Raw genomic sequence first — 18,052 nt, 5'->3', positions numbered from 1 at the left:
AGTCCGGCGGCTCGGGGCAGTCTGGCCACTCCGGCGGCTCGGGGCAGTCTGGCCACTCCGGCGGCTCGGGGCAGTCTGGCCACTCCGGCAGTTCGGGGCAGTCTGGCCACTCCGGCAGTTCGGGGCAGTCTGGCCACTCCGGCAGTTCGGGGCAGTCTGACCACTCCAGCAGTTCGGCGCAGTCTGGCCACTCCGGCAGTTCGGCGCAGTCTGGCCACTCCGGCAGTTCTGCGCAGTCTGGCCACTCCGGCAGTTCAGCGCAGTCTGGCCACTCCGGCAGTTCAGCGCAGTCTGGCCACTCCGGCGACTGTTGACTGGCGGGCAGCTCCGACGACTTGACTGGCGGGCAGCTCCGACGACTGTTGACTGGCGGGCAGCTCCGACGACTGTTGACTAATCCCCAGCCTGGTGCCAAGGTCCGGCCCCGTCCAGAACTTCCACAAAGGTCCATTTCTCCCGCCAGTCCAACTCGAAGTCCCTCTGCTCCTTCCTCTGCTGCTTGGTCCATAGTTGGTGGGAGATTCTGTCACGGTTGTCGTTGGTTAAGGAAGACCAAAACGCAGCAGGTATGTGCAGGCTCATCTTGATGTTTATTTACTTTCAAGGCTACGTCTGCCACGTCCTGACCAAACTACAATACTAATTAACCCTTATACTGGCCAGGACGTGACAACAAGGGGCTATTGAGTGTATGTTACATGTGCAATGAGTTTAAACAAAAGCACACCTAACATCCTATTGTACTCATTATAAACCCTAATGGCTAGCAGACGATAAGCCCGTTCATATTTTGGCTAGTTTTGGCTCTTCATATGAATAAACAAGAAATGTTTTGCAGGTAAAAACGTTTTAACAAACAGCATTGAGGGCCAAGGAGTTCGGTTATTATCCAAATAAGCACTTTCCACAAATGAAATCTGTATGGCTTAATTATGTTGTTGACATGCATCCGACAGAAAAGCTTATATAACACATTAAACGCCACAAAATATGTAAAATATTTGGTTAATGACTTAAACTCTCACCAGCTAGTCTGCTCAGTCCATATCAATGACTTGTGACATTATTTGGATTCCACTTTATCATTGTGGAAGTTTTCCTCTTATGTGACAATCAGCCAGCTAACATCAGTTTTATATATGTCAGAGCAGAAGAACATATTGGTCAGTCAACATGGCAAGATATCTGCGATAGTAAGTATAGTACAGTATGTTAAACACAAATATGGACAGAGAGTCAACATAAGGAAAGTCAGGTACCTTGTGCATGGCCTGCTTGTGACTCTCCCTCTTCTTCTCATCCTCCTTCCGGGCCGTGACGTAGGCCATACGTCTCTCCTCCTCCTGCAGAAAAGAGGGTCAATAACACAATCAGGGTGTTGCTCCATTCATGTACGAGTCTGAATTATTCAACATGAGACAGAGGCAAAGTCAGAATAATGTCTGATATGTCGGCTGCAGGTTTTCCCTTTGCAGGAAGGACCAGTTGGAGAGACAGCATCTCCTGCTGCATCACAGGATTATCTGTCTGTCTAATATTCGGCTGTAGCCTCATCTGAACTGAGCCCAGCTGTTTGTTTGGGTGTGCCAGGCAGAGCTCCCGGCATGCAACGCACCAGCAGACACAATCTGAGACGGCCAGTTAAGCTCTAGGGGATGTTTAGCGATGGCAACTCTGTGACGATTCGGCTGAGAAAGGATTCCTTGATATGGTTGACTGAAAATGCTGCCACGGCTCCAGAATCAAAGTGCTATCTTTCATACCCTTTGCATAATGTTTTTTCTATAAGGGAAGGTCTTTGATCAAAAATACTTTGTAACAAAAAAGTTAAATCAGTATGTGAAATGTTGTGTTTTTGTATTTTATTAGGATCCGCATTAGCTGTTGCAAAAGCAGCAGCTACTCTTCCTGGGGTCCACACAAAACATGAAACATAATTCAGAATGACATAATACAGAACATCAATAGACAAGAACAGCTTAAGGACAGAACTACGGCTCAGTTGGTAGAGCATGGTGTTTGCAACGCCAGCATGGTGTGTGCAACGCCAGGGTTGTGGGTTCGATTCCCACGGGGGGCCAGTACAACAACAACAAAAAAATGCATGAAATGGATGCATTCACTACTGTAAGTCGCTCTGGATAAGAACATCTGCTAAATGACTAAAATGTAAATGTAATAAAAAAAATGTAAGGCACACGTAGCCTACATATCAATGAATACACACAAACTATCTAGGTCAGGGGAGAGGAGAGGCGTTGTGCCGCGAGGTGTTGCTTTATCTGTTTTTTTAAACCAGGTTTGCTGTTTATTTGAGCAATATGAGATGGAAGGAAGTTCTATGCAATAAGGGCTCAAATCAGTTTGAGCAGAGGACCTTAAGTGCTGTCACAACTAGGCTATGTGTAATAGCATCAATAATGCATTGTCATCCTTTCCCACTAATTAGTAGACTAGATCATTAGTTGAAATAGCGCTGAAAATTTGTCATTAACACTGTTCATTTCCCCCTGAACAAACCCAGTCTGTTGTGTTGACACAGATATCCCACAAGGAGCAACGGTAACAGTTTCCTGGCATCTATTGATTCTATTCTGGCTCAAAGCAAGAGGAGTTCAGCTCCTCCACATCTGCAGCCAGCTTTAACCCTTATTTTACTCATAAATTATATCTGCCTGCCTTGGCACTGACAGCAAGTATGTTATATCTCAAACGATGTTACTACCAGTCACATAGAGTGAGTGCTCATCTGTGGAAAGTTGTGCAAATCAGATTCTGATCTCAGGAGGACTTGCCCATCCTATTGGCTGCAGGGCCATTACCTCCATAAGGTGTGTGTGTGGTACCTCAGGGTTCATGTAGCCTACAAGCTCAGACCTGGGTGTTGCCTGCCTGCTTAACAGCTTTCAAATGCATGAACCTCTGAACTCAAGTGTCTCGTATGTAGTGTGAATACAATGACATCATGTTTGACGGGCAATTCAGCTTTTATGCCTATGGATATCGAGCATGTGGTAATTTCAAGGATTCTGTAAAGTGTTGTACCGAGCGTATGTCTTACCGTGACACGTTTCATGTCCAGCTGTCTGAGTTGAAGCACACAGCGCAGGACGGCCTGCTTGTACCATGTCTCCAGGGCTACTGGGTTCCCATCCAGGGTGAGCTCAGAAAGGGAGCACGACTCTCCCAGGCAGGCTAGCTCATCAAAACTACACACAGAGAGAGAAAACACACACCACACAGGTCATTAACAACTATCAATGGGATAAATACTATATCAAATCAAATTTTCTTTGTCACATGCGCCGAATACAACAGGTGTAGACTTTACCGTGAAATGCTTACTTACAAGCACTTAACAAACAATGCAGTTTTAAGAAAATAGAGTTAAGAAAATATTTACTAAATAAACTAAAGTAAACATTTTTTTTAAGTAACAATAAAATAACAACAATGAGGCTATATATACACGGGGTACCGGTACCGAGTCAATGTGCGGGGGCCCATGTTAGTCAAGTTAATTTGTACGTGTACGTAGGGGTAAAGTGACTATGCATTGATAATAAACAGCGAGTAGCAGCAGTGTAAAAACAAAGGGGGGGTGTCAAGAAAATAGTCCGGGTGGCCATTTAATTAATTGTTCAGCAGTCTTGTGGCTTGGGGGAAGAAGCTGTTAAGGAGCCTTTTGGAACTAGACTTGGCACTCCAGTACCTCTTGCTGTGCGGTAGCAGAGAGAACAAACTGTCTTTGACAATTTTTTAGGCATTCCTCTGACACCGCCTAGTATACTTTTTGGGCTCCCGAGTGGCACTGCATCTCAATGCTTGAGGCGTCACTACAGACACCCTGGATCACAACCGGCCGTGATTGGGAGTCCCATAGGGCGGCGCACAATTGGCCCAGCATCGTCCGGGTTTGGCCGGTGTAGGCCGTCATTATAAATAATCATTTGTTCTTAACTGACTTGCCTAGTTAAATAAAGGTTCAATAAAAACAATTATATACACTACCGTTCAAAAGTTTGCGGTCACTTAGAAATGTCCTTGTTTTTGAAAGTAAAGCTCATTTGTTGCCCATTAAAATAACATAAAATTGATCAGAAATACAGTGTAGACATTGTTAATGTTGTAAATTACAATTCTTGCTGGAAACGGCAGATTTGTTATGGAATATCTACATAGGCGTTGTCGTGTCTTTGGCTATGCCAGATTAAGTGATATGACATGCTATTCTATAAAAATCATTTCTCTGTAATTAATATTACCGGATTAAGCTAATCAGGTAGATAATTAACTAGAAAGTCGGGGCACCACGAATAATGTTTATAGAGCTGTTATCTTCCGAATAAACTCTTAAAGACCTAGTAATATTTGACATCAATAGCAGTCAATATTAATCGTCACCTTATTTCAGTTTCATCTGAACATCGTAGAATTCTTGGTTATCTTCACGAACCCTGGCTAACAAGTTGAATCAGCAATACAACATTTGGTTTAATTATTTATTTACTAAATACCTAACTAATCACAGAATTACATATACACAGAATGCAAATTATGTCATACAGAAAACGTCCCTGGTGGACGGAGCCGACATGACGGCTGATTACACAAAGGAAAGGGGGTTGGGTTTGAGTGAAAGAGCGGGAAGACTGAGGAACAAAGGGAGAAGCTATGCTATTGTAAATACAGTCTCTTATGCAATCTAAATTACCGCCCATTTGCAAAAGGAAAATGCAATAAATATTTACTCTGAGCTGCGCTTCAATAAGTTGGTGGTAGATGGAAGGCCGTGTTGCCCAAAAGAGATCTTCCTTGTCCTTTGAAGAGTGTCTCTGGTGGTAAACTGTATACGTTGTAGTAACGTCGTTGTGTGGTAGACGGGATAGGTCGTCCGTCCTTTCCTAGCCCACGTTTACAGCGGCCGCTGCTAACTCAACGGCTAGGAGGTATCACTTCTGTAGTGAATAAGAGTTCAAAGTTCATACCAATCGCAACCAAAGCTCACACTGAGGTTGGCTTAGTTCTATAGTTGACATGTTAGTCCTTTTAACGTGGGACCGTCGTCCTCACATCCTCGGAACAGCTTATTATCTGAATGCTTCTGACATCGGACCGTCGCCCTAATGTACCCGGAACAGAAAGTTATATTTTCGTAAAGGGCTTATATAGTGGAGGGAGAGAAGGGTGTGTTTCATAGTTTACAACCCATGTCTGTTCACATGGGCGGGCCACTGAGTTGAGCATAGTTCACTCATGAAAACCCAATTCTCTCATTTGGAAGCTAAAATTACATTTCATCTTTTCACAAATAGTTTCATATTTAAACATTTAAATTGCACAACAATTCCATGTGAATCTGATAACTATAATGTGTAGACTTTCCAGGATACAGTTTATGTCATCCTGTCATTAATAAGAATGTCTCAGATGACAACCGAACTGACATCATATTCATTAAGTACCAACGCATATTTTCAACTAGTTGGATTACCGAAATATGGTTCCTTTCCCCCCACCTTTTGATGTTCCCCGACTCTCTATGTTTAACAAAGGCTTTTCAAGAGTCCTTCAGCAGAGTCAAGAGAGGAAAGGGAGAAAGGTATTTATGGGGGGTCATAAACCTTACCCACAGGCCAACGTCATGACAGCGTCATCAGCAACCATCACTAATGTGTTCCAACGGCACGTTGTGTTTGCTAACCCTGGTGCACAACTGAGCAAGAGGACAAGTACATTAGAGTGTCTAGTTAGAGAAACAGATGCCTCACAAGTCCTCAACTGGCAGCTTCATTCCCGCAACGTCAACAGTGAAGCGGTAACTCCGGGATGCTGGCCTTTCTAGGCTGAGTTGCAAAGAAAAAGCCATATCTCAGACTGGCCAATAAATATAAAAGATTAAGATGGGCGAAAAACACAGACACTGGACAGACGAACTCTGCCTAGAAGGCCAGCATCCCGGAGTCCCCTCTTCACTGTTGACGTTGAGACTGGTGTTTTGCGGGTACTATTTAATGAAGCTGCCAGTTGAGGACTTGTGAGGTGTCTGTTTCTCAAACTAGACACTCTAATGTACTTGTCCTCTTGCTCAGTTGTGCACTGGGGCCTCCCACTCCTATTTCTATTCTGGTTAGAGACAGTTTGCGCTGTAATGTGAAGGGAGTAGTACACAGTGTTGTACGAGATCTTCAGTTTCTTGGCAATTTCTCGCATGGAATAGCCTTCATTTCTCAGAACAAGAATAGACTGACGAGTTTCAGAAGAAAGTGCTTTGTTTCTGGCCATTTTGAGCCTGTAATCGAACCAACAAATGCTGATGCTCCAGATACTCAACTAGTCTAAAGGCCAGTTTTATTGCTTCTTTAATTAGCACAGCAGTTTTTAGCTGTGCTAACATAATTGCAAAAGGGTTTTCTAATGATCAATTAGCCTTTTAAAATGATAAACTTGGATTAGCTAACATAACGTGCCATTAGAACACAGGAGTGATGTTTGCTGACAATGGGCCTCTTTACGCCTATGTAGATATTCCATTAAAAATCTGACCGTTTCCAGCTACAATAGTCGTTTACAACATTAACAATGTCTACACTGTATTTCTGATCAATTTGATGTTATTTTAATAGACAAAAAATGTGCTTCTCTTTCAAAAACAAGGACATTTCTAAGTGACCCCAAACTTTTGAACGGTAGTGAATATACAGTTGAAGTCGGAAGTTTACATACATTTAGGTTGGAGTCATTAAAACTCGTTTTTCAACCACTCCACAAATTTCTTGTTAACAAACTATAGTTTTGGCAAGTCGGTTAGGACATCTACTTTGTGCAAGACACAAGTCATTTTCCCAACAATTGTTTACAGACAGATTATTTCACTTATAATTCACTGTATCAGAATTCCAGCGGGTCAGAAGTTTACATACACTAAGTTGACTGTGCCTTTAAACAGCTTGGACAATTCCAGAAAATGATGTCATGGCTTTAGAAGCTTCTGATAGGCTAATTGACATCACTTGAGTCAATTGGAGGTGTACCTGTGGATGTATTTCAAGGCCTACCTTCAAACTCAGTGCCTCTTTGCTTGACATCATTGGAAAATCAAAAGAAATCAGCCAAGACCTCAGAAAAAAATGGTAGACCACAAGTCTGTTTCATCCTTGGGAGCAATTTCTAAACGCCTGAAGGTACCACGTGCATCTGTACAAACAATAGTATGTAAGTATAAACACCATGGGACCACGCAGCCGTCATACCGCTCAGGAAGGAGACGCGTTCTGTCCCCTAGAGATGAACCTACTTTGGTGCGAAAAGTGCAAATCAATCCCAGAACAACAGCAAAGGACCTTGTGAAGATGCTGGAGGAAACAGGTACAAAAGTATCTATATCCACAATAAAACAAGTCCTATATCGACATCCACTCAGCAAGGGAGAAGCCACTGTTCCAAAACCGCCATAAAAAAGCCAGACTACGGTTTGCAACTGCACATGGGGACAAAGATCGTACATTTTGGAGAAATGTCCTCTGGTCTGATGAAACAAAAATAGAACTGTTTGGCCATAATGATCATTGTTATGTTTGGAGGAAAAAGTGGGAGGCTTGCAAGCCGAAGAACACCATCCCAACCGTGAAGCACGGGATTGACAGCATCATGTTGTGGGGGTGCGTTGCTGCAGGAGGGACTGGTGCACTTCACAAAATAGATGGCGTCATGAGGAAGGAAAATTATGTGGATATATTGAAGCAACATCTCAAGACATCAGTCAGGAAGTTAAAGCTTGGTCGCAAATGGGTCTTCCAAATGGAAAATGACCCCAAGCATACTTCTAAAGTTGTGGCAAAATAGCTTAAGGACAACACAGTCAAGGTATTGGAGTGGTGAATAAAGTGGTGATCCTAACTGACCTAAGAAAGATAATTTTTACTAGGATTAAATGTCAGGAATTGTGAAAAACTGAGCTTAAATGTATATGGCTAAGGTGTATGTAAACTTCCGACTTCAACTATATATATATATATATATATATATATATGTGTATATGTGTATGTGTATGTGTGTCCTGGATGGCAGGAAGCTTGGCCCCAGTGATGTATTGGGCTGTACTTTACGGTCGGATAATGAGCTGTTGCCATACCAGGCACTGATGCAGCTATATGTGAATATAATGAGTGATTCACTTAGAAAAGCTCCCCCAACCTCCATTTTTGTTGAATTAACCTTTATAATCCATAGGTCGACAATACCACCAGGGAACAGGGCCCGTATTCACAAAGCGTCTCAGATTAGGAATGCTGATCTAGGATCAGGTCCCCCTAGTCCATATAATCTTATTATGGCAAAATGAAACCAATATTAGCTCTCCTACCCTAAGACCTTTTTTGAATACCCAGGGCCCAGAACTCAACAAAAATAAAACATGGAAACGTGCTAATTGGGCCTGGGGCTGGCAGTGGAAGAGGGCATTGAAAACAACAGACATGGCCTGGGGCTGAGTGAACAGAGTTTTAGATGGGAAGAGAATAACTAGGCTAAACAGGGTGGTAGGTAGCCAAGCTAACTAGGGTGGCAGGTGAACTAGCGGTTAGGAGCGTTGGGCCAGTGAACGAATGGTCGCTGGTTCAAATCCCAGAGCTGACTAGGTGAAAATAATCGGTCGATGTCCCTTTGAGCAAGACACCTAATCCCAATTGCTCCTGTAAATCACTCTGAATAAGAACATCTGCTCAATGACAAATTTGGAAATGTAATGTAAACAGTACAGTTGGTTCACCATGTAAATATAAATAGTGTTCTTGGCACTGTTTGCAGAGAGAACTTCTGATTGGCCTAATTTGTAATAATGATCGCTTCAACCAAAGGCTTTGCTGAGCCTGGGATGGCTTCCTCAGCTACAGCTATACAGACGTCAAATAAAGGCCCGTGTTATCCACCAGGACTTCACTGTGCGATGATAATAGTAGCCTACATTTCTCAAACGATTTAAATCAAAAGGCTCTGACAGAGGATCAAATGCAAGCCAGATTAGACTAGATGTTGTATTTTGCCAGCATTATTGATTTATATAAGCTTTATGTTTGGGCAAGGCAGGGTTTAAATGATTTATTTACTGCCTAAAACAGAGTGGGCTAGCTAGAGCTGCCATGAGAAATTAATCACATCAGGAGTCAACTGTGGCCCTCTGGACTGGCAACACTGTCTTATTAAATCAGGATTTCACAGGACCGTTTTCACAGGCAGAGACAGTGCTACTTCAGCATTCAGCCTCTGTCCTCCTGACTGAACTCAATGACAAGTCCACTATTTATATAAGGCTAAGGGAGGCAAAAGGCAAAGCCACAAACCACACAAGGAAAAAAGAACAGGGGTTTGAAAACTCTCTCTACAGTAACAAAACAGACCTTCCGTTCATGAGACACGCCGACATACCATCTCTTAGCAACCCAGCAGTACAGTAGTTTGTTAGTCACTGGGGTAGGGAGAGACTGCCCACCCCAGCAGTACAGTAGGTTATTAGCCACTTGGGAAGGGAGAGACTGCCCACCTCAGCAGTCATTCAGTGTGTGCTCAGAGAGAGAGAGACCAGGCAGTATGGGTCATCCTCTGCAGCAGAGGCCAGGCCTAGCCCTGAGCTATAGGGAGCTGCCTGGGAGGGGAACCTGCCAGCACTGAGCTCTGTGGAGAGGAGGGGGTTAAGCAGTAGCAGCAGTAGCAGCAGATCTTACCTGGTGATGCTGTTGCAGCTGAGAAAGAGGCGCTGGAGGCAGGGCAGCTGGTCCACCTCTGTCTAGACAAAGAGAGGGAGAGAAAGTGGGGGATGAAGAGAGGAGAGGGTGCTCTAGAGGGGCTTGCGTTGTGGTAGCGGTGGGGCACTGCACAGTCACAGCGCGGCTCAGACCTTCCCATCCCTCTCCATTCCCTCAGTCACCTTGCAGCTCCCAGCTCCGGCATACAGCCCCATCCGCCCTGCGCGCGCAGGCACACTGCCGCGGCTGCACAGGGAGGGGAGGGGCAGAGCAAGGAGAAGGGGAGGGAGAGAAGAGGAGAGTGCGCTAATGCAGAGATCCCCTGCTGCAGGAACTCGCTCACTCACTCTGCTTATAGAAGAGAGAGAGAAAGAGAGAGAAAGAGGGGGCTACTGGCACACAGAAACACACAGAGACACACACAGAGACACTGCCCAGCAGCAGAAGAAGAACAAAGGGAAGGCGACAGCAATATGGGCAAATTATGAATTCAACAGGAATAGATTAAAGTCTCCAGTGGTGCCATTGTCATGGAATCTGTTTCATCATCAGGCTGTTTCAGGATCAATGGAGGAGGGAGTCTGGGGGAGGATGGGAGGATGTGAGGAGGACCAGCAGGCTGGCTGACTGATGAGGACACAGAGACACAGGCAATGTAACAGCCAGCTACAGGAGAGTAGGACAGGGGGATGGCAGTGGGGATGACGTGTTCAGCCTCGCAGTAGGGCAGGGCAACCTCATTAGCTGCAACTTTAGAAGCCTTCTACACTGCTGTAGTGTTTCTCTGAGGATGAATGATCTGTGCTGGGATGTGTGTGTGTGTGCGGACACTGCCAGGAGGGACTTAAAGCGCTGTCAGCCCATACTGCAGACACACAATACCTCACATACAGCTACTGTACAGCCTCCACCAGCACTGCTTGTATCTCTGCCATTCCTCAGACAACAAGAGCTTAACCTAGCAACCATCCACATAAACTGCCCTCTACACTACCACAATACTCATCCACATAAACTCCCTCTACACTACCACAATACTCATCCACATAAACTCCCTCTACACTACTACAATACTCATCCACATAAACTCTCTCTACACTACCACAATACTCATCCATATAAACTCCCTCTACACTACCACAATACTCATCCACATAAACTCCCACTACACTACCCCAATACTCATCCACACAAGCTCACAAGCTCACCCCTATCCCCCCATTCTAACAACCCTAACGCCCAACTGCCACATTAGCCTAACAGAGGCAATTTTTCATCTGTGTGGGTTAAAGACGTGATGCCCAGTTATGGTGGATTCCCTCTGATCAGTCTACTACACCTGGTCGTCTACTACAGCTCTCACTATGCCGAGGGCCAACTGGTCAGCCACTAGACTAGAGCACAACATTTACTGTGTAATGGCCATGCTGACCTCTAAAGCCATACTCTCTGTTATATGAATCAGATCTCTGGGGTTTGGCCATTTAGTTTAGTTTATTCATTCGACCATTTAAAAAACAAGTACACACAAAACTTGAAAAACCCACACATGCACATGAGTAAAATCATGGAGGATAACACACAAAGTCTGGGACCTATTTTCATTGTGGTCCTCTTGAAACAAGATGGCTAGGAAAGATCGAACACGGTTGAACACAGTATGACAGCAAGATAATAAAACATAAAAACATAGAAGAATAACATCCATCTCATCATTGCAGTTACAACATAACTGGGCACAGAAGACATCAAACAGTTTTTTACTTTATTTTTAAAGCTGCCCAGAGAGGACCTTGTTTTATGGGCAGAGACAACTCATTCCACTCTGAGGCTCCAGTATACAAGAAAGTACCTTTCCCAGCATTACTCCTGAACCTGTATAAGCACACATTAGCAACACCTGATCTGGTGCTGTGATTGTGTGCATCCCTAACATGGGAAAAGTAATCATTTAGATATCTGGGCGCAGAACCATAAATACTCCTGTAAACCAAACCTAGTCTAATCTGGGACACCTTAGCCTCAACAGGCAGACAGTTGAGTTCCTGAATGCAGCTCCTGCCTATGTGAGTATGTGGACTCACCTTCAATACTACCCTGATCAGCATATTGTGGGCTATCTGGAGCTTCCCCTTCATAAGCTTAGACAAGCCCCCAAACCAGGAAGTACTCGCATAGTCAAAACTGCATTGAATGAGGACAGTGTCTAGCACTCTCATGGGGTCCTTATCATGGACTTTCTAGCCAAAAACGTAGTCTTGGCATTAACCTTCCCTAGCACTTTAGTGGCCATGCTCACACCTCCCAAGCTCCCATCCCAGGTAGCTAACAGAGGTTTTAGTAGTCAGGACCTTACCCCCTAACTCCACTCTGATTTCAGAGGACCTACACAATTTCGGTCTGGACCCAAAAAGAATTGCCTCAGTTTTACCTAAGTGCAGAGATAGCTTATTATCTCCAAGCCATTTGCTAATGCTAGTAAGCACTGTGCTAAGTATGCTCTCCAACATTGTTTTACTTTTGTGAGACAACAGAAGTGTAGAGTCATCCGCATAAAGGAAAATACGGCAAGAACAAGCATCTTTCATATCGTTTATATACAGTAAAAACAGTAGAGGCCCAAGCACGCTCCCCTGCGGAACGCCACAACTCATTGGTTTTGCCTGAGACAGTGAACCATTAACCTCTACTACTTGCTCCCTACCTGACAAATAGGACTTTACCCAGTCTAGAGGGATACTGCTTAACCCCAGTGCCTCCAGTTTGGAGATTAGGAGACAGTGGTTAACTGTATCAAAGTCCTTCTGTAGGTCAAGCAGTACCATTCCACATAGATTTCCCTCATCAATCTCTTTTCAGATGAAGTCAGTCAAGTAAAGTAGACATGAATCAGTGGAGTATGTTCTTATAAAACCCGACTGAAAATCATACGTTAGACTGTTTCTTGACATATTCATAAATTTGCTCATGTACAGTACAACTCTCTCCAGGATATTTGGTGTTATACTAAGGATAGATACAGGCCTATAATTCTCAGGGTCAGACTTTATCCCCTTCTTATACAGAGGTATAACTTTAGCTTGTTTCATGTCCCTGCGAAAGATGCCTTGTTCAAGAGAGAGATTAACGATATGTGTAATATAAGGGGCAATTTGCTCAGCAGAATCTCTAAGAAACCTTGCAGGAATATTATCCAGGCCTGTGGCTTTGGAGCATTTAAGCTCTGCTAGTATACTGGCTATTTTGTCTGTTGCTACCTTTGCAAAAGAAAAAGAGTTTGGCTGAACCCATAACTCGGAATAATACTTCTTGACTTGGTCGTTTCCATACAAACTGGTGGGCAGCTTGCTAACTAGCTTGCTGGCAACAGAAGTAAAAAAAAAAGTTGATTTATGTCACGGATCCCCCCAGTACTGCTGCTCATTCTGTTCACCAGTTCCGGAGGTCGACGTCACCGGCCTTCTAGGCTGCACTGAACTGTGTCATTACATACACCTGGTTCCAATTCCTCACTGATTGTGTTTGTATAAATGTGCCCTTTGTTTCCCCATTAGGCTGTTGATTATTGTTCCTATATCCGTTGGTCGTGTGAGTACTTATGCATTGTCTCAGCCTGTGCTGCGTGTTTTGTGCATTGTGTATTACAGGTCTCACCCCGTGTCGTTCTATGAGGTTTACCCTCGCTCTTTTGTTTGGGTACATCCCAGTGTTTTGTATACATGTTTGTTTTGGGTGTATTAGAAACCCCGATGATGTAGTCCTGCGCCTGTCTCCAAATCCTTTACACCAGCGTGACAAATTAATTGGCAACCTCTGCTTATACATATACCATCTTCCCCCTGATGTTCAGTCCAATACTGTTTAGCTTGTTTTTGGTAGTACTACTACAGCCTAGTTCCTTAAATGATTTCCAAAGATTTTTAGGGTAATTTTTGTTCTCAATGATTTTTATCAGCAAAGTAACCCCTCCTAGCTTCATCCATCCTGCTCTGTGCTTCATTTCTGTGACGTTTATATAGGACAAAATCAGGTTGCTCTTGAGAGTTCTTACATTTCTTAAAGGCCTTATTCTCTGCTTTACTCTGAGCTGTCTAATGGGAGCCATCACATTCACCACATCAAGGAATCTACATTTAAAGGCTTCCCAGGCACTGTCTATCCCTACACTATCGAGCACAGGTGACCAGTCAATTTTACCCACTTGCTCCCTAAACATTTTAACACAGTATTTTTTGAGTCCTCTGATTCTCACTAGCGGTTCTGGGGGGGGGGGGGATCTTTTATCATTTGGGTCAGAGCAAGTGATCTACAGAGTGCATAAATACATTGTGGGTTGGTCTATCCTTTTTGCAGACATCAGTATTGAAATCCCCTAACACAATGATTTCCTTCACCATCACTAGTAGCAACCCAACAGCTAAATGTCGGGCTAGCTGCATGTAACCAGAACACTGAACCAAATCCAAGGGCACAGCTTAGAAAAAAAGAGAACATTAATAGTGCATGTTAGATTCAAATGTGTACCTGGTGCAATAAACAGACAAAACTAGTACTGACCACACCAATAAAATAAATTGATTCTTGATCTGAATTTACTACAAAATGTATAATATACTATAAATAATATACAGTACTGAATTAGTCATAAAATAATTTGTCTAGTATGTTAAGGCAGCTGAGTGCTCATAGATCAATATTACTTATGAATAGCTCATGCTGTAAGCATATGACCCAGATAGTAAAGTACATTAGAAGTCCATGAGATAGACACCGCATTAACATCCAAGGGAAACATTAAAGTCACAATAATAAAGGACAGACATCAACATCCCTTAAACTCTCATTCCACTCTGCTACCACATATGAAGCGCAAAGCTTTCATGGGGTCCGATTGACTTAAACATTAATATAATTCAAACAAAAGTTTGATACTCATATTCCTTTTGTTTACGTTATGTTCATATCCCCTGGGCTCTAAGACTCAAAATCATTATCAAAATGCATGTTTTCCCTTGGAAAAAGATTAACGGCAAATGCAGGAGAAGGCTTCTAAAGCTGCAGCTAATGAGGATGAAACAAAACAAACTAAACAGGGCCAGGCACAGAATAGAACAAAACTCTCCTTGTCCCCCGTATGGCCTCCTGTTGCTGCACCATCCTGCTCAGCTACAGTGCTGACTTTTTCCACATTTTGTTATGTTACAGCTTATTCTAAAATGTATTAAAGTGTTATTTTCCCCTAATCAATCTACACACAATAACCCATAATGACAAAGCAAAAACTGTCTTTTAGACATTTTTGCAAATGTATTAAAAATAAAAAACATATCACATTTACATAAGTATTCAGACCCTTTACTCAGTACTTTGTTGAATCACCTTTGGCAGCGATTAAAGCCTCAAGTATTTTTGGGTATGACGCTACAAGATTGGCACACCTGTATTTGGGGAGTTTCTCCCATTCTTCTCTGCAGATCCTCTCAAGCTCTGTCAGGTTGGATGGGGAGCGTTGCTGCACAGCTATTTTCAGGTCTCTCCAGAGATGTTCGATCAGGTTTAAGTCTGGGCTCCGGCTGGGCCACTCAAAGATTCAGAGATGTGTCACAAAGCTACTCCTGCATTGTCTTGGATCTCTCTGTACTTTGCTCCGTTCATCTTTCCCTCGATCCTGACTAGTCTCCCAGTCCCTGCCGCATGATTCACCGTAGGGATGGTGCCAGGTTTCTTCCAGACGTGACGCTTGGCATTCAGGCCAAAGAGTTCAATCTTGTTTCTCATGGTCTGAGTCCTTTAGGTGCCTTTTGGCAAAGTCCAAGAGAGCTGTCATGTGCCTTTTACTGAGGAGAGGCTTCTGTCTGGCCACTCTTCAGTAAATGCCTGATTGGTGGTGTGCTGCAGAGATGGTTGTCCTTCTGGAAAGTTCTCGCATCTCCACAGAGGAACTCTGGAGCTCTGTTAGAGTCACCATCTGGTTCTTGGTCACCTCCTTGACCAAGGTCCTTCTCCCCCGATTGCTCAGTTTGGCCAGGCGGCCAGCTCTAGGAAGAGTCTTGGTGGTTCCAAACTACTTCCATTTAAGAATGATGGAGGCCACTGTGTTCTTGGGGACCTTCAATGCTGCAGACATTTTTTGTTACCCTTCCCCAGATCTGTGCCTCGACAAAATCTTTTCTCGGAGCTCTACAGACAATTCCTTCGACCTCATGGCTTGGTTTTTGCTCTGACATGCACTGTCAACTGTGGGACCTTATATAGACAAGTGTGTGCCTTTCCAAATCATGTCCAATCAATTCAATTTACCACAGGTGGACTCCAATCAAGTTGTAGAAACATCTCAAGGATGATCAATGGAAACAGGATGCACCTGAGCTGAATTTCGAGTCTCATAGCAAAGTGTCTGAATACTTATGTAAATAAGCTATTTCTGTTTTTTATTTTCACTAAATTTGCAAACATTTCTAAAAACCTGTTTTGGCTTTGTCATTATGGGGTATTGTGTGTAGAATTATTTGGTATTTATTTATTTAATTTCACCTTTATTTAACCAGGTAGGCCAGTTGAGAACGAGTTCTCATTTACAACTGCGACCTGGCCAAGATAAAGCAAAGCAGTGCGACAAAAACAGCAACACACATGGGTTACACATGGGACACATGGGATAAACAAACGTACAGTCAATAACACAATAGAAAATCTGTATACAGTGTGTGCAAATGAAGTAAGGAGGTAAGGCAATAAATAAGCCATAGTGGCGAAGTAATTACAATTTAGCAATTAACACTGGAGTGATAGATGTGCAGGTGAGGATGTGCAAGTAGAAATACTGGTGTGCAAAAGAGCAGAAAATGTTGTTGTTTTTTTAAATATGGGGATGAGGTAGGTAGTTGGTTGGATGGGATATTTACAGATTGGCTGTGTACAGCTGCAGCGATCGGTAAGCTGCTCTGACAGCCGATGCTTGAAGTTAGTAAGGGAGATATAAGTCTCCAACAGTGATTTTTTCAATTCGTTCCAGTCATTGGCAGCAGAGAACTGGAAGGAAAGGCGGCCAAAGGAGGTGTTGGCTTTGGGGATGACCAGTGAAATATACTTGCTGGAGTGCGTGCTACGGGTGGGTGTTGCTATGGTGACCAGTGAGCTGAGATAAGGCTGAGCTTTACCTAGCAAAGACTTATAGATGACCTGGACCCAGTGGGTTTGGTGACGAATATGTAGCGAGGACCAGCCAACGAGAGCATACAGGTCGCAATGGTGGGTAGTATATGGGGCTTTGGTGACAAAACGGATGGCCCTGTGATAGGCTGCATCCAATTTGCTGAGTAGAGTGATGGAGGCTATTTTGTAAATGACATCGCCGAAGTCAAGGATCGGCAGGATAGTCAGTTTTACAAGGGTATGTTTGGCAGCATGAGTAAAGGAGGCTTTGTTGCAAAATAGGACGCCGATTCTAGATTTAATTTTGGATTGGAGATGCTTAATATGAGTCTGGAAGGAGAGTTTACAGTCTAGCCAGACACCTAGGTATTTATAGTTGTCCACATACTCTAAGTCAGAACCTTCCAGAGTAGTGATGCTAGGCGGGCGGGAGGGTGCGGACAGCAATTGGTTGAAGAGCATGCACTTAGTTTTACTAGCGTTTAAGAGCAGTTGGAGGCCACGGAAGGAATGTTGTATGGCATTGAAGCTCGTTTGGAGGTTTGTTAACACAGTGTCCAAAGAAGGGCCAGATGTATACAGAATGGTGTCGTTTGCGTAGAGGTAGCTCAAAGAATCACCCGTAGCAAGAGCGACATCATTGATATATACAGAGAAAAGAGTCGGCCCGAGAATTGAACCCTGTGGCACCCCCATAGAGACTGCCAGAGGTCCGGACAACAGGCCCTCCGATTTGACACAATTAACTCTATCTGAGAAGTAGTTAGTGAACCAGGCGAGGCAGTCATTTGAGAAACCAAGGCTGTTGAGTCTGCCGATAAGAATACGGTGATTGACAGAGTCGAAAGCCTTGGCCAGGTCGAAGACGGCTGCAGAGACAGGTGCGAGGGAGGCTGTAATCTCTGCCATTTGCAACACTGCTTTTATAGGAACATTTCTCTACTGCTACTTGAGTACACACATTAACAGTACTGTCTACAAATTATGAGGATTTGTATTTATTTAATCCCTGTAACGTAACAAATTGGGGGGAAAGTCAATGGGTCTGAATACTTTCCGAATGCACTGTATGTGCATGTCAGTGGCAGTGTTCAATGGGTTACAAAATAAAGCCATAGCCTACTTTAGGCATAAACAAAAGAAGGCTACTGTAT

At 43.7% G+C, this 18,052-nt stretch overlaps 1 protein-coding gene across 2 annotated transcripts in view; it reads right to left on the bottom strand.

The window, feature by feature from the left end:
* Positions 1-18,052, bottom strand: part of LOC115203269 (leucine-rich repeat-containing protein 49) — a 57,639-nt gene that overhangs the window by 17,380 nt on the left and 22,207 nt on the right. For both annotated transcript variants that reach the window (XM_029767813.1, XM_029767814.1), the window contains 3 exons: positions 9,723-9,784; positions 3,062-3,209; positions 1,260-1,343 (listed from right to left, as the gene is read on the bottom strand). In XM_029767813.1, coding sequence (XP_029623673.1) covers positions 1,260-1,343; positions 3,062-3,209; positions 9,723-9,784 — 294 coding nt within the window. The remainder of the gene's footprint in view (positions 1-1,259; positions 1,344-3,061; positions 3,210-9,722; positions 9,785-18,052) is intronic.

This window comes from Salmo trutta, chromosome 12 (genome assembly GCF_901001165.1).
Source record: "Salmo trutta chromosome 12, fSalTru1.1, whole genome shotgun sequence".
Classification (NCBI taxonomy): Eukaryota; Metazoa; Chordata; class Actinopteri; order Salmoniformes; family Salmonidae; genus Salmo; species Salmo trutta.
This window is presented reverse-complemented; position numbering and strand designations above follow the sequence as displayed.